The sequence below is a fragment of the Dromiciops gliroides genome, chromosome 4, assembly GCF_019393635.1.
Source record: "Dromiciops gliroides isolate mDroGli1 chromosome 4, mDroGli1.pri, whole genome shotgun sequence".
NCBI lineage: Eukaryota > Metazoa > Chordata > Mammalia > Microbiotheria > Microbiotheriidae > Dromiciops > Dromiciops gliroides.
Window position 1 is genome coordinate 453,153,986 of NC_057864.1, and position 16,074 is coordinate 453,170,059.

General features: G+C 42.0%; 1 protein-coding gene across 2 annotated transcripts in view; it reads left to right on the forward strand.

Annotated features, from left to right (window-relative positions):
• SNX27 (sorting nexin 27) overlaps positions 1-16,074 on the forward strand; it is a 71,056-nt gene that overhangs the window by 42,683 nt on the left and 12,299 nt on the right. For both annotated transcript variants that reach the window (XM_044002334.1, XM_044002333.1), the window contains exons 3-7: positions 3,453-3,645; positions 5,272-5,336; positions 7,856-7,960; positions 9,177-9,255; positions 11,959-12,122. In XM_044002334.1, the coding sequence (XP_043858269.1) occupies positions 3,453-3,645; positions 5,272-5,336; positions 7,856-7,960; positions 9,177-9,255; positions 11,959-12,122 (606 nt within the window). The remainder of the gene's footprint in view (positions 1-3,452; positions 3,646-5,271; positions 5,337-7,855; positions 7,961-9,176; positions 9,256-11,958; positions 12,123-16,074) is intronic.

Consider the following 16,074-nt stretch of genomic DNA (forward strand, 5'->3'; position numbering starts at 1 on the left):
CAGCCTGGGAAATGTATGTGTAGTATTAGGGGACTGGCTGTGAAAAAAAGCTAATATGAGAATTGAGTTTGAGATGTGGCCCTCAGCTCTGTCTGATTGTAGTCATTACTTTGTGGAGGACAAATCATGTCATTTTTCAGTGACTTGGTTGGTAATCCTTAATTAAACTAAGAAGCATGCTTATCTGAAAGTCTGTTGTTAGGATTCTTGATTACGTGAGTTTGAGCCCTCAGACAAAGCCTGTATGGAGGCTTGCTTTGCTTTTTGAATTTGATCAAAATATGTCTCTTGGGGAATGGAGGACTTTTAGGATTTAAGCCTTCTTGAATATCAATAACTTAACCATCTTTATCATCTATTAATACACGTGTGGAACAGTGACATTTGACTAAGCACATAAGGATTTGATGATCAGACAAAATTAGCTACAAACCCTGCCTGCATTGGCATGGTTTATAGTTTAGTTAAAAGTTGGAATTGTAGAATTCTGGAATAGTCTTCTCCAAGGGAGTTTGTATACTTTTTTGAGATTTTCAAGATTTGCCTAGGTAATTGAATTAGGTTGTAGAACTAGATATTCCTAAGTGATCTCTCAGTTCTGATGATAAAACTACCTCAAGACTATAACCAAGTCTTTGCTTATTACATGAAGTGTGACTATCAAGTAATGAATCTGGTTTTTCAAGGAGCATACCAGAACTTTAATGCCCAAATGAGCTGTGTCTTTCAAAGTAAGTCATTTTGGGAGGTGATATACTTAACCGTGTTGCCATTACTCAAAACTTTTTTAACTTTTTGAGTTGCCTCAAGAGCCATTTTATAAACCACATGAGAAAATAATTCTTATCATGTCATTTCAATTCAAGCATTTATTGAGTAACTGCTGTTTGGCAGGCACTGTGCTCAGTGCTGGGATACTGAGAAAAAACAAAACATTCCCTGCACTCAAGGAACTTATAGTCTACTTAGAACAGAATTATCCAGCTTGCTGCCTTTATTTACCTGGCTTGACTGTAAAAAACAGGTTTACCTCCAAAGAGGGAATATTTGCTCTTGTTTAAGATGTTCAAAGTACAACTCAATTGGCAGTCTCAGAAAAGGAGCTTAAAATGTCATGGTATCGGGGCAGCTAGGTGGCACAGTGGATAAAGCACCAGCCTTGGATTCGGGAGAACCTGAATTCAAATCCAGCCGCAGACAATTGACACTTACTAGCTGTGTGACCCTGGGCAAGTCATTTAACTCTCATTGCCCCACCCAAAAAAAAAGTCATGGTATCATTAGAACTGTAATGATTAGAATAACGGTGTAGCATGCTAGGACATAAGACTCATTTGGTTGTATACATTCTGATATGTTTGCTTTAAAAAAAATCCCGCATGCTGGATCTTTGCTCCTAGGGAGATGGAGGCTTGTGGATTACTTGAGCTTGGGAGTTCTGAGTTGTAGTGTTCCAGGCTAATCAGGTGTTGGACTAAGTCTGGCACCCCTGGGAGCTGGGCTGCCTAAGGAGGGATGGACTGACTTAGTCCAGAAAAGGAGAAGATCCAAACTTCCACGCCAGTCACTAATGGGATTGGGCCTATAAGTGGCTGCTGCTCTTCTAGCCTAGATGAGATAGACACAGCCTCAAAAACGACCACCTCCAAACCAGATTAAAAAACAATCTGTGATGTAGTATTATAATTCAGCAGAATAAACATTTGTTAAGTACCTATATGCAGGTCACTATACTAGGCCTTGGAAACACAAAGAGAAGAAGTGGTGTAACCCCTGCCTTCAGATTGCTTACAGTCTAGTGAAGGGATAAAAATTATATACAGAAAGATAATTATCTTACAGGTGAGGCAATCAGGTGACACAGTGGATAGAGCACTGGACATGGTATCAGGAAAGCTTGAGTTCAAATCCAGCCTCAGACACTTACTAGCTATGTGTCCCTGGGCAAATCACTTCACCCTGTTTGCCTCAGTTTCCTCATCTGTAAAATGGTGATAATAATAGTACCTACCTCAGGGGTGTTTTGCAGATTAAGTGAGATAGCATTTGTAAATGCTTTGTAAACCTTAAAGTGCCATATAAATACCAACTATTATTATTGTTTAAGAGAGTTCAAGACGGATGAATCGTTGGAGAGAAGAAATGATCACTTCTACCTGGGGGAGAACAGTGAAGTTCTGGAGTTGGCACTTAAGCTTGAGGGAAAGAGTATTTCAACAGGTAGAGGAGTGTCGGGAAGTCCATTCCAAATGCAAGGAATCAGTGGCCTTTGCAAATGTAGAGCACTGGAAGAGGGAAGACTAAATTAGAGATTGGCTAGTATTTGTAGGGGATGGTGTGAAATATGTCTGGGAGAATAGAGCAGAACTGGATTCTAGACAGCCATAATATGCCTTAAAGCATTTGCGTGTTTTCTTGGGCAGCTACTGAAGGCTTATGAGCCAGGTATGTGACTTGATAGGACCTGGGTCTTAGGGAGATTCCTTTGGTAGAAGAATGAAGGGTGAATGGGGAACACTGGGGGCAGGAAAACCAGTTAAGAGACCTTAGTAATTGTCTGGACCAGAGATGATGAGGGTCTGAATTAAGGAGATGGCCCCTAGAGTGGAAAGGAGAAGGGGGTGTGAAAGATTGCAAGATTGGAATTGATAGAACTTGGCATCTGGGTGTGAGGAATGAAGGAGAAGGAAGAGTCAGAGGATTCCAGAGTTTCAAACATGGGTCATCTGGAGAGTAGTGATCTCATCAGCAGAGTCTAAAGAGAAGGTCAGAGGAGCAAATATAGGTAGGGACGTGATGAATTCACCTTGATGTGTTGAGTTTGAGCTGCCAACATGACACACGTTCTTATGGAGATGTCCAGCATCCAGTTGGAAATGTGGGAGTCTGGCTTTCATGGGAGACGAAAACTTGGGAATGCAGATTTTGAAGGTCACATGCATAGGGGTGATCATTGAAAGCATGAAGTGAAGGCGATGAAGGGACGAGAGGGAGAACACAGATGCAAGGTAGACTCTTGTGGGCCGTCCACATTAATTAAGGGAATAGGAGGAGAAGGAAGGGATTGTAAGCTAGGAGGAGAACCATGAGAAAGTACAGGGATGAAATGCATGAGAAAAGTTGGAATTGATGGTCTTTGAGGAAGGTTCTGATCTAACCCCCTAAGATTCTGTGAAATCAAGAGATGAAAAAGAATAAAACAAAAAGGTCAAGCAGTGTCAAAGGTTGGAAAATGAGGACCGAGAAAAGACCACTGACACAGGTTTTAGTGTAGTAATTGAGACCGATTCCACATTGTACAGGAATTGAAAGGCCTACCCTTCATATAGAAAGCCCTGTTAGTGACTAGCGTTGGGTAGGCTGGGTGTGGCCAAGACCAATCCACTTCTGACATGACTGGTTTTATTGCTTTTATAATCAATGCATTTTGCTTTGCTTTCCTCTCTCACCAGGTGTACAATGTTTACATGGCAGGAAGGCAGCTGTGCTCTAAGCGGTACCGGGAATTTGCAATCCTGCACCAGAACCTTAAACGAGAGTTTGCCAATTTCACTTTTCCTCGCCTGCCGGGGAAGTGGCCGTTCTCATTATCAGAACAGCAATTGGATGCTCGACGTCGTGGGTTGGAGGAGTACCTGGAAAAAGGTAAGTTAGTTGGTCCTCAGGACAAATGTCTGGAGCTTCCAGGTCGCTTGGAGTCCCCTTGGTGCTCCAGTGTGCCTCAACTGAGCTTTCCATAACTAGCTCCCTAGTCTGTTGGCAGTGATCTCCACTGAAAGTGAGCCTGTAGCACTTTCTTCTTTTTAAATAGTATTTGGGGTTTCTCCAAATATATGTGAAGACAATTTTTAGCATGCGTTTTTACAAAATGCTGAGTTCCAAATTTTTCTCCTTCCCTCCCCTCTTTCTAAAACAGTAAGCAATTTGATATAGGTTATATATGCTGTAGCCCATTTCTAAACTGGATTGAATGACGGGAGCTTTGAAGTACGGTTGAAATGCATGCTCAGTGTTGTGATTAATGGTGTACTTTTATTAGCTTGCCAGATACTTAGCAACAACACACAAATGCATGAAGGACCATTGTTATATCATTTGCCAACAAACACACACGTATGTATGAAGTCAGATACAGTTTGATTTTACAAGGGAAAAATGATTAAATGGTTATCTTGAAGACACTTGGTCCCTTGCTGCCCTCAGCCAACATTCCCTATGAAGCAATTCTTTGCCTTTTTTTTTTTTTAATCATATCCCTCCCTTTACTCCCCACTTCTGCCATGTCCTGGTGTCCCAGTCCCATGTCCTGGTGTCCCAGTATGCAATTTCAGCTACAGCCCCCCCCCAGCTTTGATAGATAGGATTGCAGAGTTTGCTAGCTAGGTACTAGATTTTCTTTTGAAGCTTTAGTTAAAGAATTGTTAGAATAATAGTCTTATTTAATAAATGGTAGTTTTTTATCCTTGTACAAGAACTGACCTAGTTGGGATTTTTTCTTTTGGGTTTCTCTTTTTTACTTCTAGAGTGAATTGTTGTGCTAGAAGAAAAAATCTTTGTAGAAGGTGGTGAATTTCTTCTGTCACCATTATCATTTTTCTATAATGGAATAGCCTCTAAACTGGGCTCTTGGGAAACGTGAAAGGGTTAAAATGAGGTGTAGAGCTGCCTTATAATTGATAGAAAAGCCTCACAAATTCAGTTTCCTAATCGAATAGGAATAAAATCATCAGGGTAATTTACCAGCCACATGAGACTGAGTCAGGAAATTACCTTCTTTAGATCAAGGAGCGATTTTCCTTCCAATTTGAAGAAAAAGTCAGGTGAAAGGATGTGTTCAACAACACACTTAATTGACCAACATGCTTGTGCAAAAGCAGCTTTAAATGCCTGTGGTTCTCTGACTGCAGCCTGTCTGTGGCTGAAATGGAATGCCACTACTCCTTTTTTTCAATTTTGTCTTGGATTAGTTTTTCCCATTCTCTGAACTGTCTTGTTTTAGCTACTAATAGCTAGCAAAGGACAGGAAAGTTAGATTCGGCTCATTTCAGTTTCTCTCTGTTTAGAGCTGTTCCAAGCCAGATAGATGGGCCAGTGTTATGCTTACTGGCAGTCCCACATCTATCCCTCTAACTGCAGTGTGCCCAAGGTGGAGCTCCCGCCTCTCAGCCTCACCCACCAGAGCTGCCTCATAACTCAACCAAAGTGCCTTCGTGGTTTCTTTACCCTTCAAATTTAGGGCCTCATGCCAAGGTCTGTCTTTGTGTTCCATAGTGTGTTCGATACGAGTCATTGGTGAGAGTGACATCATGCAAGAGTTCCTCTCGGAGTCAGATGAGGTAGGTTGACAACCTCCATAGTGACTATCTGCTCTTTAAAGAAAAATTCACAATAATGGTTTTGGATTACAGTAATTGCTATGAAAATGCCCCAGACTGTTCCAGGCGCTTCCTTCCTTTCCATCAATCTCCTGCTTGTTCTTCAAGGCTTACCCCAAGTTCCATACTCATGAAGCCTTTCTTAATAGCTGTAGACCACACAGGCCTCTCTGTCTGTATCTTTTTTTTTTCTTTTTTTCTTTTTGGTGAGCCAATTGGGGTTAAGTGACTTGCCCAGGGTCACACAGCTAATAAGTGTCAAGTGTCTGAGGCCAGATTTGAACTCAGGTCCTCCTGACTCCAGGGCCGGTGCTCTATCCACTGTACCACCTAGCTGCCCCTCTCTCTGTCTGTATCACCATTTAGGGCCTTGTTTTAGACTGTCCTCTTCACCTCGCTGACTAGTACTTTATGTATTAGCATTGATTCTGTATGCATGCATGCATCTCTGTATTTAAGCAGACCTGCTGCCTGGCTCTTTTCCTGATATTTTCCGTACCTTATCAGAAAACTCTAGTGTTTTTTTCTTCTACTGTCTATATAAATTTTATTTTTCAAATGGGAGTTACTATTTCACTGAAGTCGATATGCATGTTTGGAAGGCGTTTACCATTTGTATTTTGAAATCCCAAATTAATGAACATAGTGAGCTGTTATTAATGTCACTAGCTTCACCCCAAATGACACCTTCTTACTTTTTATTCTAAGTTCTCTGGGTTCCTTAACCTACCTCCTGCCCCACCTCCTTTTCCTTTTATAGTGATTTGGGACAGCCCTTGTTGATAATGCTAATCACATTGAGAGGAAGGGGTAAGGGGCATCACTGCCTGGGTTCAAGGTCTCAGTGGGTGGATCCTGCAAAGGGATCACAGTGCAAGTAAATCAGGTCATTTCCTCTGCTCAAGTCCAGATGTCCACTGTGGCAGCCATGTGATCCTCTTGTATTTATCTGCAGCCTTGTGAACGATCATCTTCCAAGGATTGCCTGATCACTTTACTGGTCCATTTGGCATCTTTGGGCTGGGAGATCCTAGTTGGCCAGTCAGGGTTGGGCTTCTCCTTTTCCTCCAAAGGACTGATATCCTAATTATGTGCTTGTGGGCCTTAGCATATTCTCCTTGCTGTTCCAAGTATTTTATAGGAAGGTCTGGCCTACTCCTAGAGCTGGGGTGCTGACAGCCTCATTGCTTTTGTTAGGGGAAGAGGCCAAGAGAAGAAGTTATCCTGTTGAATCCTCTAAGCACTTTGGGAAGAGACTTGGATTTCCTGCCTACTCTTTACTGTCTTTTTCCAGCTCTCAGTGATCTTCCATCTTACTCACTGCTTCCTCCCACCTCCTCCCCTCTCCTGTATCCTGTATTCCTGTCCCTCCCATTAGTTATGTATCATCTTCCTGACATTTCTCCTTTGGGGGAAGAGTGAAACAGTGTGGATTCTGTCTAATCTACCTCTAGCACTATGTTAGTAGACAAATAAGGAGTTAATAGTTAATGAGTCTTACTGGCCAAGCCTAGGGATATTAATTTGTGCTACAAAAAGCACCGAGGAACTCTTTTTTTTTTCTCCAAAAACCAAATAGACAAACAAGAACCTAAAAGGACAGAGTTGTAGAATAATTTCTTGATTATCATTTAAAGCTATAGTAGAGAAAGGTCTCTTTTGAATTTAAAAGGGTAAGGTAGCACAGTTTGTCAGAACAAATGGATATAAGGACTCAGATCTCTGAGTGTTCATTCCCCTTTTTTAGGCAGTGTGGAATAGTAGGTAGAGTATTCAGCTTGGAGTTGGAATGACCTGGCTTCAAAACCTGCTTTTGACATTATTAACCATATCTCTGAAGTCACCTAGTCTCCTTAGTTCCTTCAAATCAAGACAAAAATATTTGTAGTACCCTTCTGCCTCATAGGATTGTTGTGAGGCTTAAATGGGATACTATGTACAAAGCATTTTGGGAATCGTACAGCATTTGGCGATGTACAGATGTCAGTTTTTAGTCCCTCAAAAGGACCACCTTTTCATTTCAGTGGCCAGGCAGGGTCATATGGGTAGCTCTTCATCAAGTCTAGCTTACCCGGGCATTTTAACAGTATTTGTTGAAGCAACTTCCTCTGGAGGTTTTCTTCTTTTAGTATTGGGTTCTGAACTGGTTGGAAAAAGGAAACAGAAAACCCCACAGAGTCCTAGAATGGGCTTACTGGTGTCTTTAGGAGGGAAGCAGAGACACTGAGCTTGTCCGGGTCCCGTTTTCCAAGGACCTTTTAGATTGAATCTTGCTGTAGTTTTCAGGGGGCTTCTTCATGACTTGTCAGGTTATTGATTGTTAGCATGCCTTCGTTTCCTCTCTTTACAACTTCCCTTATTTCTGTTTAGGATGGGGATTTACTATCTCTCACGTGTTCAGGTTATTGTTGAGCTTATGTGCTCCAGGTTAAGAGAGCGATATGAGTTACGTGCTACCACACATTCTCGTTTCCTCCCAGAACTACAATGGCGTGTCTGATGTCGAACTGAGAGTGGCTTTGCCAGATGCCACCACAGTGACGGTCCGAGTTAAAAAGAACAGCACCACGGACCAGGTGTATCAGGTAAACGGAGCTCACACTGTGTTAGCGAGATCAGTGCAAGAGTACCTGTGAGTGTCCCGTTAGTGGCAGGGGCATTACCTCTGACACTGTCTGGAGGCCCACACCATAGACAAGGGACGGCAGCAAACGTGCAGTTGTACAAACTGTCTTTTATTTCCCTCAGCTGTTTCTCCTGCAAGGGCTCATTTTCTAAGACCCCCAGCTTGGAGCCAGCCTTGGGAAGGACGGGGAGGGAATATACATTTATAAAGTGCCTCCAGGGAGCCAGGTGGCTCAGTGGACAAAGCACCAGCCCTGGATTCAGGAGGACCTGAGTTCAAATCCAGCCTCAGATACTTGACACTTACTAGCTGTGTGGCCCTGGGCAAGTCACTTAACCCTCATTGCCCCACAAAAACAAACAAAAAACCCCACACAAATAAAGTGCCTCCTCTGTTCCAGCTCCAGTATCTGATAGGCTCCTCACAACAACCCTTGAAGGGAGGTGCTGTTACTATCCCCCTTTTACAGTTGAGAAAAATGAGACAGAGACGAAGTGACTTGCTCAGTGCCACACAGCTAGTAAGAGTCTGAAGCTCAGTTTAAACTCAGGTCTTCCTGACTCCAGGCCCATCACTTTGTGCACTGTGGCGCCCCTGCCATTTGTGCTCAAGTCCTGGATGTGTACAGTGTGCCAGTTAAGTGTTGTTATGAATCTGGAATTAAATGTGAACAGTGTGAATGAATGCTCAGGTGAGTGGGGAAGGAGGCAGTGTATGTGGCTGTTATTCAACTGGGGAGGCCGTTATGGGCAGCATCCTCCTATGTAGCCGCCCGCTCAGATCCAGGTTGACTGAGGAGGAGGCCTGCCCCTAGCGTCTCCCAGTTTTCACAAGGGTGCTTGGTAATGGTTTCTGAGGAACGTACCTGTCCGGTAACTTTGTCCAGGCCACTTGGGGAGGAGGGAGCTGAGGGACTCTGGGACACCTGGAAGACCAAGAAAGCAGTTTGAGTAGCACAGTCACAATGGCCAAAAGGCAGTTTGTGTTGAATGGCTAAAAATCTGTGCTTGTGTTCACACAAAGAAAGCTTAACTGTGTGACCTCAGTGTTGAGCACTTTTTTCTAGCTGTGAATTTTTGTCTTGGCCAGGGGGTTCTCCCTACCCCCACTTCCACCCCAAGCCTTGCCAGGTTGAGTTTCCCTCCTGTTGATCCATCCTTTCACTTTTGCTTTAGGCTATTGCAGCAAAGGTTGGCATGGACAGCACGACCGTGAATTACTTTGCCTTGTTTGAGGTGATTAATCACTCCTTTGGTAAGTACCAGCTACTGGTTTGAAGGATTCTACTTTGGAATTCAAAACTTTCAGTAAATTGTCAGGTTCAGGGAAAAAACAACAAAGTAAAGGATGTCCCATCGTTTGGGATCCCCTTTGTCAGGCAGAACAGGCAGACCTCTGAGGCCTAGTCATTTAGCCATAGCTCCAGAGGTGTTCAGTCACTTTTTTTTGTTTGTTTGTTTGTTTTTTGTTTTTGCAGGGCAGTTGGGGTTAAGTGACTTGCCCAGGGTCACACAGCTAGTAAGTGTCAAGTGTCTGAGGCTGGATTTGAACTCAGGTCCTCCTGAATCCAGGGCCAGCGCTTTATCCACTGTGCCACCTAGCTGCCCCTTGGTCACTTTTAAAATACACATGATTCTGTAGTGTCTCAGAGCAGATGCCTGATTTCTCCCTGGCACAGTGCCATTTTGTCTGCTATTGCTGAATGGGTTAGGCACAGTTTTGGAGATTGTGTCTACCTTTTTTTTCCCCTAAAACTAAAATTTTAAATCTTTGTTCTCTCAGGGAATGGTCCTGAGAAGAAGGAGGAGACTTTTTAGATTAAATTAAAATTTTAATTATGACTCTAAATGCTTTTCCCACAAAGTTTAACTGGGGGGGCGGGGAGAGACTTTTTGTTTTCAGCAGTTAAGTGGACAGTTGACTTAAACTTTCTTGATTTATTATATGTGTTCATATTGCTAAGCTCCCTCCTAAGAAACTCTGAATGGGCTGTTGGTGGGGGTGGGGTTCCCAGTAACTCATTAGAAAGGAAGTCAGAGGACTCCCTCGTACATGACATTGAGCTCTTACTAAGTGTGATCTGTTCTACATCAGCACTGAAGTTTCAGGAATGAGGCTAGGGAGAACATGGACAGTGTTGGTTGGAGCCTTCATACTTCAGTTAAATAGGCTTGTGGTCTGCTCTCAGAACTTGAGGGAATCAGTTTATTTTCTGCTTGATATTTTGTTCTCTTTCTGTTCCTAGGTCGGTTTGACCTATTGAACTTCTTATAGAGACCCATGTGACTAAGATTACAAGGAACTTGATACCTCATGGATTAGTTATTTGAGCTGTTAGAAAGGAAGGCAGGATCATTAGGTGAAAGACTCCCAAGGGGTGGCATGAGATGAAGCATTTTAGCTTAGCTCTCTGAACATACCTGTTTGACAGATATCTAGAAAATGTACCAGACTGAATTCTGATTGAGAGAGTCAATATTCTAGCCTAGTGCAGCCTTGGAGGTGGACAAAAGGGTCCATGACCACTGGGGATGGAGTCTGGCCAGGAAGGCATGGCGGCCATGGCTTCATTGGCAACAGCGGGGAGCATTCCAGAGCCAGGGATTGAAAGAGGACTGAGGCAGGGTGCCAGGGCAGGAAGAGGTCTCAAAGAGATCAGAGAAATAGGTAAAGGACCCATATATACAAGAAATACTTAGAGCAGCTCTTTTTGGTGGCAGAGATTTGGAAACTGAAGGAATGCCCATGAATTGGGGAATGGCTGAACAGGTTATGGTAAATGAATATGGTGAAATACTATTTTGCTGTAATAAATAATGAAGGAGATGGGTTCAGAGAAACTTGGGAAGACTTGTATGAACAGATGCAAAGTTCAGTAAGAACCAGGAGAATAGTTTATACAATCACAATAATATTGTAAAGATAATTATGTTTTCAAAACTTAGTAACTCTGATGAATACAATGTCCAACCACAGTTCCAGAGGACTCATGATTCCTCCAGACACAGAACTGATGGACACCAAGTGCAGATTAAAGGCTCTTTTTCTTCATTTTTTTTTTTGACATGGCTAATATGGGAATTTGTTTTGCATGGCTGTACATATTTGTAATGGATTTCTCAATGTGAGGGGGGGGGGAAGAAGAAAAGAAAGAATTTGGAACCGAAAATAAAATAAATTGAATGAATTAAAAAGGAAAAAAGACTCCCAAAGTGGGCACCAGTATCCTTGGATTCTGATCCCAACCTTATCTCTGTCCTATAGGAAAATTACTTTTTCTTCTCTTCAGATTTCAGTTTTGTATTTTGTCGTTCTTCATCTTTTGAAGAAGGCGAATCAAGAGGAGGAAGTTTTCTGGGCTGTTCTTTAGAAAGGCCCTATAGAAATTAAAAGTGGTTTTTGTAGTTCCTACTTATATACTATTAGGCATGGGAAGTAGCATTCCTCAGAAGATAGGTAATTTTGAAGGGTGCCTTTTGGGATCCATATTGGTGAAAGAACTTCTCACGCATCAATAATGAAAATAATTTGTTGAAAATTGAAATCCAAGAGTCTGAAAATGCCTCAGCTATATGAGGGAGAGACTTTCTTTAGATATGTTCTATAGACATCAGCTGGATGTACCTTATCAAAGAATCGTCCAGAGATTTTAACTAGAGAGGACTTGGAGGCAGTTATTGCTATTAGCATGTTAACTGTAGGTCCTATTGCTCAGGTGACAGAGAATGGAATGCCAGTCAGTCTGTGAAGAGATGAGAAAGAGTGGGAGAAACAGATTTGTCAAGGAAACACCGATTGATGCTCCTGAAGTGCCTCTTGATGGATCTGAGCTGGTGTCCTAATCTCATTTGGGTCATAGTTTGCCATTCCTGCTTTGGTCTGTGCAGTCTGAATCAGGAATATTCGTATCTTTATCCCCTGGTTCTGTAAACTTTGTTTCTTTTCTCTAACTTGTAGTACGTAAGCTGGCTCCCAATGAATTCCCCCACAAACTCTATGTCCAGAACTACACGTCAGCTGTGCCAGGCACCTGCCTGACTATCCGAAAATGGCTCTTTACTACAGAAGAAGAGGTTCTTCTCAATGACAACGACCTTGCAGTTACCTACTTCTTCCATCAGGTAGGTATACTGGCTTTTTTGCCTGGCTTTGACTTTCTTTTCCTTTCCAGGTGGTAGATCATAATCACAGTTTTTTGACTGGTTGACAGCCTGTTTAATACAATGGGAATTGACAAAGCTGAAAAGGATAGCTAATACTAGGCTCTAAGCTCAGAGGGCAAGAACTTTGTCTTAGCTAAATTTTAGGTCTCCATCAACTAAGATAGTGCTTTGCACATCTGCACACCTCAGATATTAATAAATATTGTGGAATGAGTGAATTTATTGCATAATACTTTGCATGACAGAATGGGATTTTAGGTCAGTCTCAATAGGTTAGAATAATTGGCATCAACTGTATGGGAAAAGAATGGATGGAAACATCACTAGATGGCATTTCATGTGGAAGAGACCTTAAGCTTAGTTGACTATAAGTACATTGAGTCAGCAGTGTGATGTTGTCCAAAAAACACCCCAACCAAACAAACCTTGATTTTTGGTTATATTAATAGACTTTTAGAGTCTAGAATACAATCTGATAAACATTTATTAAGCACCTACTATGTGCCAGGGGCTGTTCTAGGCACTGGAGATACAATTAATAAAAAGAAAGACAGTCTCTGCCCTCAGAGAGCTTAAAACCTAATGGGGAGGGGGGCGCAGCTAGGTGACCCAGTGGATAAAGCACTGGCCCTGGATTCAGGAGGACCTGAGTTCAAATCCGGTCTCAGACACTTGACACTAGCTGTGTGACCCTGGGCAAGTCACTTAACCCCCATTGCCCTGGGGGGAAAAGAAACCTAATGGGGAGGGGGGAACAATACACAAAAGGAGGTAGGAAAGGATGTGTGTGTGTGTGTGTGTGTGTGTGTGTGTGTGTGTGTGTGTGTGTGTGTGTAGGGGGCGGACCAGGGGCATCTTGTTCTGGTGAGTTGAGACCAGGCAGAGCAACAGGTGCAGAGTGGGGATTTTCTGCCCTCTCTAAAGGAAGGCATTGGGAGGAATTCAGTATTCCAAGCCCTTTACTCAAAGGAGAGAAGAGGCAGAGGGAGGGTAGAGTCAATAAGGCTTGAGTTAGCAGCATGACGGTGAGATGTAGAAGTGATGGGCTTATCCTGAGAGGGGCATCTTGTTTGTGGAGTTGAGACCAACTCCATCAGGCAGGGCAGCAGATGCAGAGATTCCATTGATCACCTTCTTGGGGGAGCCTCATTTCAGATGTGTCCAGGACACCTGGCCTGCAATATCCAATAGGTAATTGGTAATAAAGGAATGAAGCTTTCCATCTGTGTACCTTTATTAAAATCTTTGTTAAAAGTGTTAAGGAGTACAGAGCTACCTAACATAGGTAGTGTAGCACCTTGCATATTTTATTTTTTTCCATAAGAGTCTTTTATAATTTTCCAGTTAAATATAGAGATAATTTTCAACATTTGTTTCTATAAGATTTCTAGTTTCAAATTTTTCTCCCTCCCCCCTACCCAAGACAGCAAGCAATCTGATATAGGTTATATATGTACAATCACATTAAACATATTTCTGCATTAGTCATGTTGTGAAAGAAGAATCAGAACAAAAAGGAAAACCAAAAAAAATAGAGATAATATGGTTCAATCTGCGTCTAGATTCCATAGTTCTTTTTTTCTGGATTTGGAGAGCATTTTCCATCATGAGTCCTTTGGAACTATCTTAGACCAATGTATTGCTGAGAAGAGTCAAGTCTATCACAGTTGATCAACACACAATGTTGTTGATACTGTGTACAATGTTCTCCTGGTTCTGCTTATCTTACTCAGCATCAGTTCATGTAAGTCCTTCCAGGTTTCTCTGAAATCTGCCTGCTCATCATTTCTTACAGCACACTAGTATTCCATTACATTCATTTCCACAACTTGTTCAGCCATTCCCCAATTGATGGGCATCCCCTCCATTTCCAATTCCTCGCCACCTAGTGTAGTACCCTGAATGCCAGACAAAAATGTTTGAAGTTTACTTGATAGGCAATTGGAGGGCTTAAAACAAAAGTGTGACATGACCAAATTTATTCATAAGGAAAATCATTTTGGCAGCAGTAAGAAAGTTGATTCGGATTGGGAAAAAAGTCTTCTGCTGAGAGATTTTTTTACAAGGCTGTTATGGTCGTCCAGATAGGAGATGATGAAGACCCGTACTAAGGTTGTACTAGTGGGAGCCAAAGAGGGGAGAGCAAGATGGTAGGTAGAGATGCTGTGAGTCGACGGCACTTAGTAGCTGATTTTTATCCTAGCTGAGGGAGAGGAAAGAGCTGACACTATAATCTCCAGGTCTTCAGTGGTGGGACTGAATGAGATACAGTGCTATTGCCATTGACATCATTAATGAGGTTATGATGAAGAGTAGCTTTGGGGGATTGTCCTGTTTGGATATATTGAATTGGCTTCTGGATTTGGATCTGCAGCACAAAAGAGAGATCAAAGATAAATACATAGAGTTGAGTTGTCTGCATCGAGGTTGTGGTTGATGCTATAGAATAAGATTATTAAGGAAGAGAATAGAAAGAGAAAAGAGGAGGCATGCAAGGACAGATCCTTGGAGAACACCTCAATGAAATGTTTGGGAAGAGGAAATGAGGACTCAGAGGAAGAGATAAAGAAGGAACCGTTTAGAGGGAAAGGTGAAAGCTAGGATACTTGGTGACTCAGTTTCCTCCAATGGAAGATGAGGGGGATAGGTTAAAATGGTCTCTGTGGTATATTCTAGCTCAGTCTATTATTCTGCGATCCTTTGACTGGTCCCCAAAAAGTATAGACTAACTAGTAGGGAGGGTGTGGTCCAAGAGAATGAGGGCTGATGAAGCGTTTTTGATTTGGATGTGAGGCTACTGTTAATTTTGGAGCAGTTTCAGAACAGTAGTAGAGTTGGAACAAGATTGCTTGGAATTGAAAAAGTGGGTAGAGAAAAAGTAGAGGAAACTTTTCCAAGAAGTTTAGCTATAAAAGGGTAAAGAGATGGGTTGGCAATAGACCAAAGCTTTTTTTTTTTTTTTTTGGTGCGGCAGTGGGGGTTAAGTGACTTGCCATGGGTCACACAGCTAGTATGTGTCAAGTGTCTGAGGCCAGATTTGAACTCAGGACCTCCTGAATCCAGGGCTGGTGCTCTATCCACTGCGCCACCTAGCTGCCCCAGACCAAAGCTTCTTAAACTGTGGGTCACAACCCCATATGGAATCATGTTGAATTCATTTGAATGCAGGGGTTGTGAAAAATTTGACAACAGTAAAAGATTACGTATACTTATTTTATATCTCCATATACCTAGGGTTGCATAAAAACTTCTCAGGGAAAGGGGTTGCAAATGGAAAAAGCTTAAGAAGCCCTGGAATAGACTATGTGGTTTGTCACAAGAAGGCATTAAATATATTTGGGAAACCTGAGTATGTTTGAAGGTATCTGGAAAAGAGTCGAGGGAAAGGGATTCCGAAGTTGCATGTGTGAGAGAGGTTCTTTGAGGAGGATGGAGAGAATAGGCTTACAGATGCAGGTCTTAAGGGTTAGTCTTAGCTATAAAATACCTTTCTTTGACTGGAAGGAAAGAATAAAATGGGTGATGATACTAAGAACATTTAAGAAATGAAGGAAGAGAGCTAAGAGAAGTTTTGTCTGAGTCTTTTCTTTTTTTAAAATAGTATTTTATTTTATTTTTTTCCAATTCCATGTAAAGATAGTTTTCAATATTCATTTTTGTAAGATTTTGAGTTCTAAATTTTTCTCCCACCCTTCCTTCCCTCCCCCTCCCAAAGCCAGCAAGCAGTATGATAAAGGTTCTACATTGTAGTCATGTTAAACATATTTCCATATTACTCATGTTGTGAGAGAAGAATCAGAACAAAAGGAAAAAAACACAAGAAAGAAGACACAACAACAAAAGTGAACATTTTATACTTCAGTCTGCATTCAGATCCTTAGTCCTTTTTCTGGATGTGGAGACATTTTCC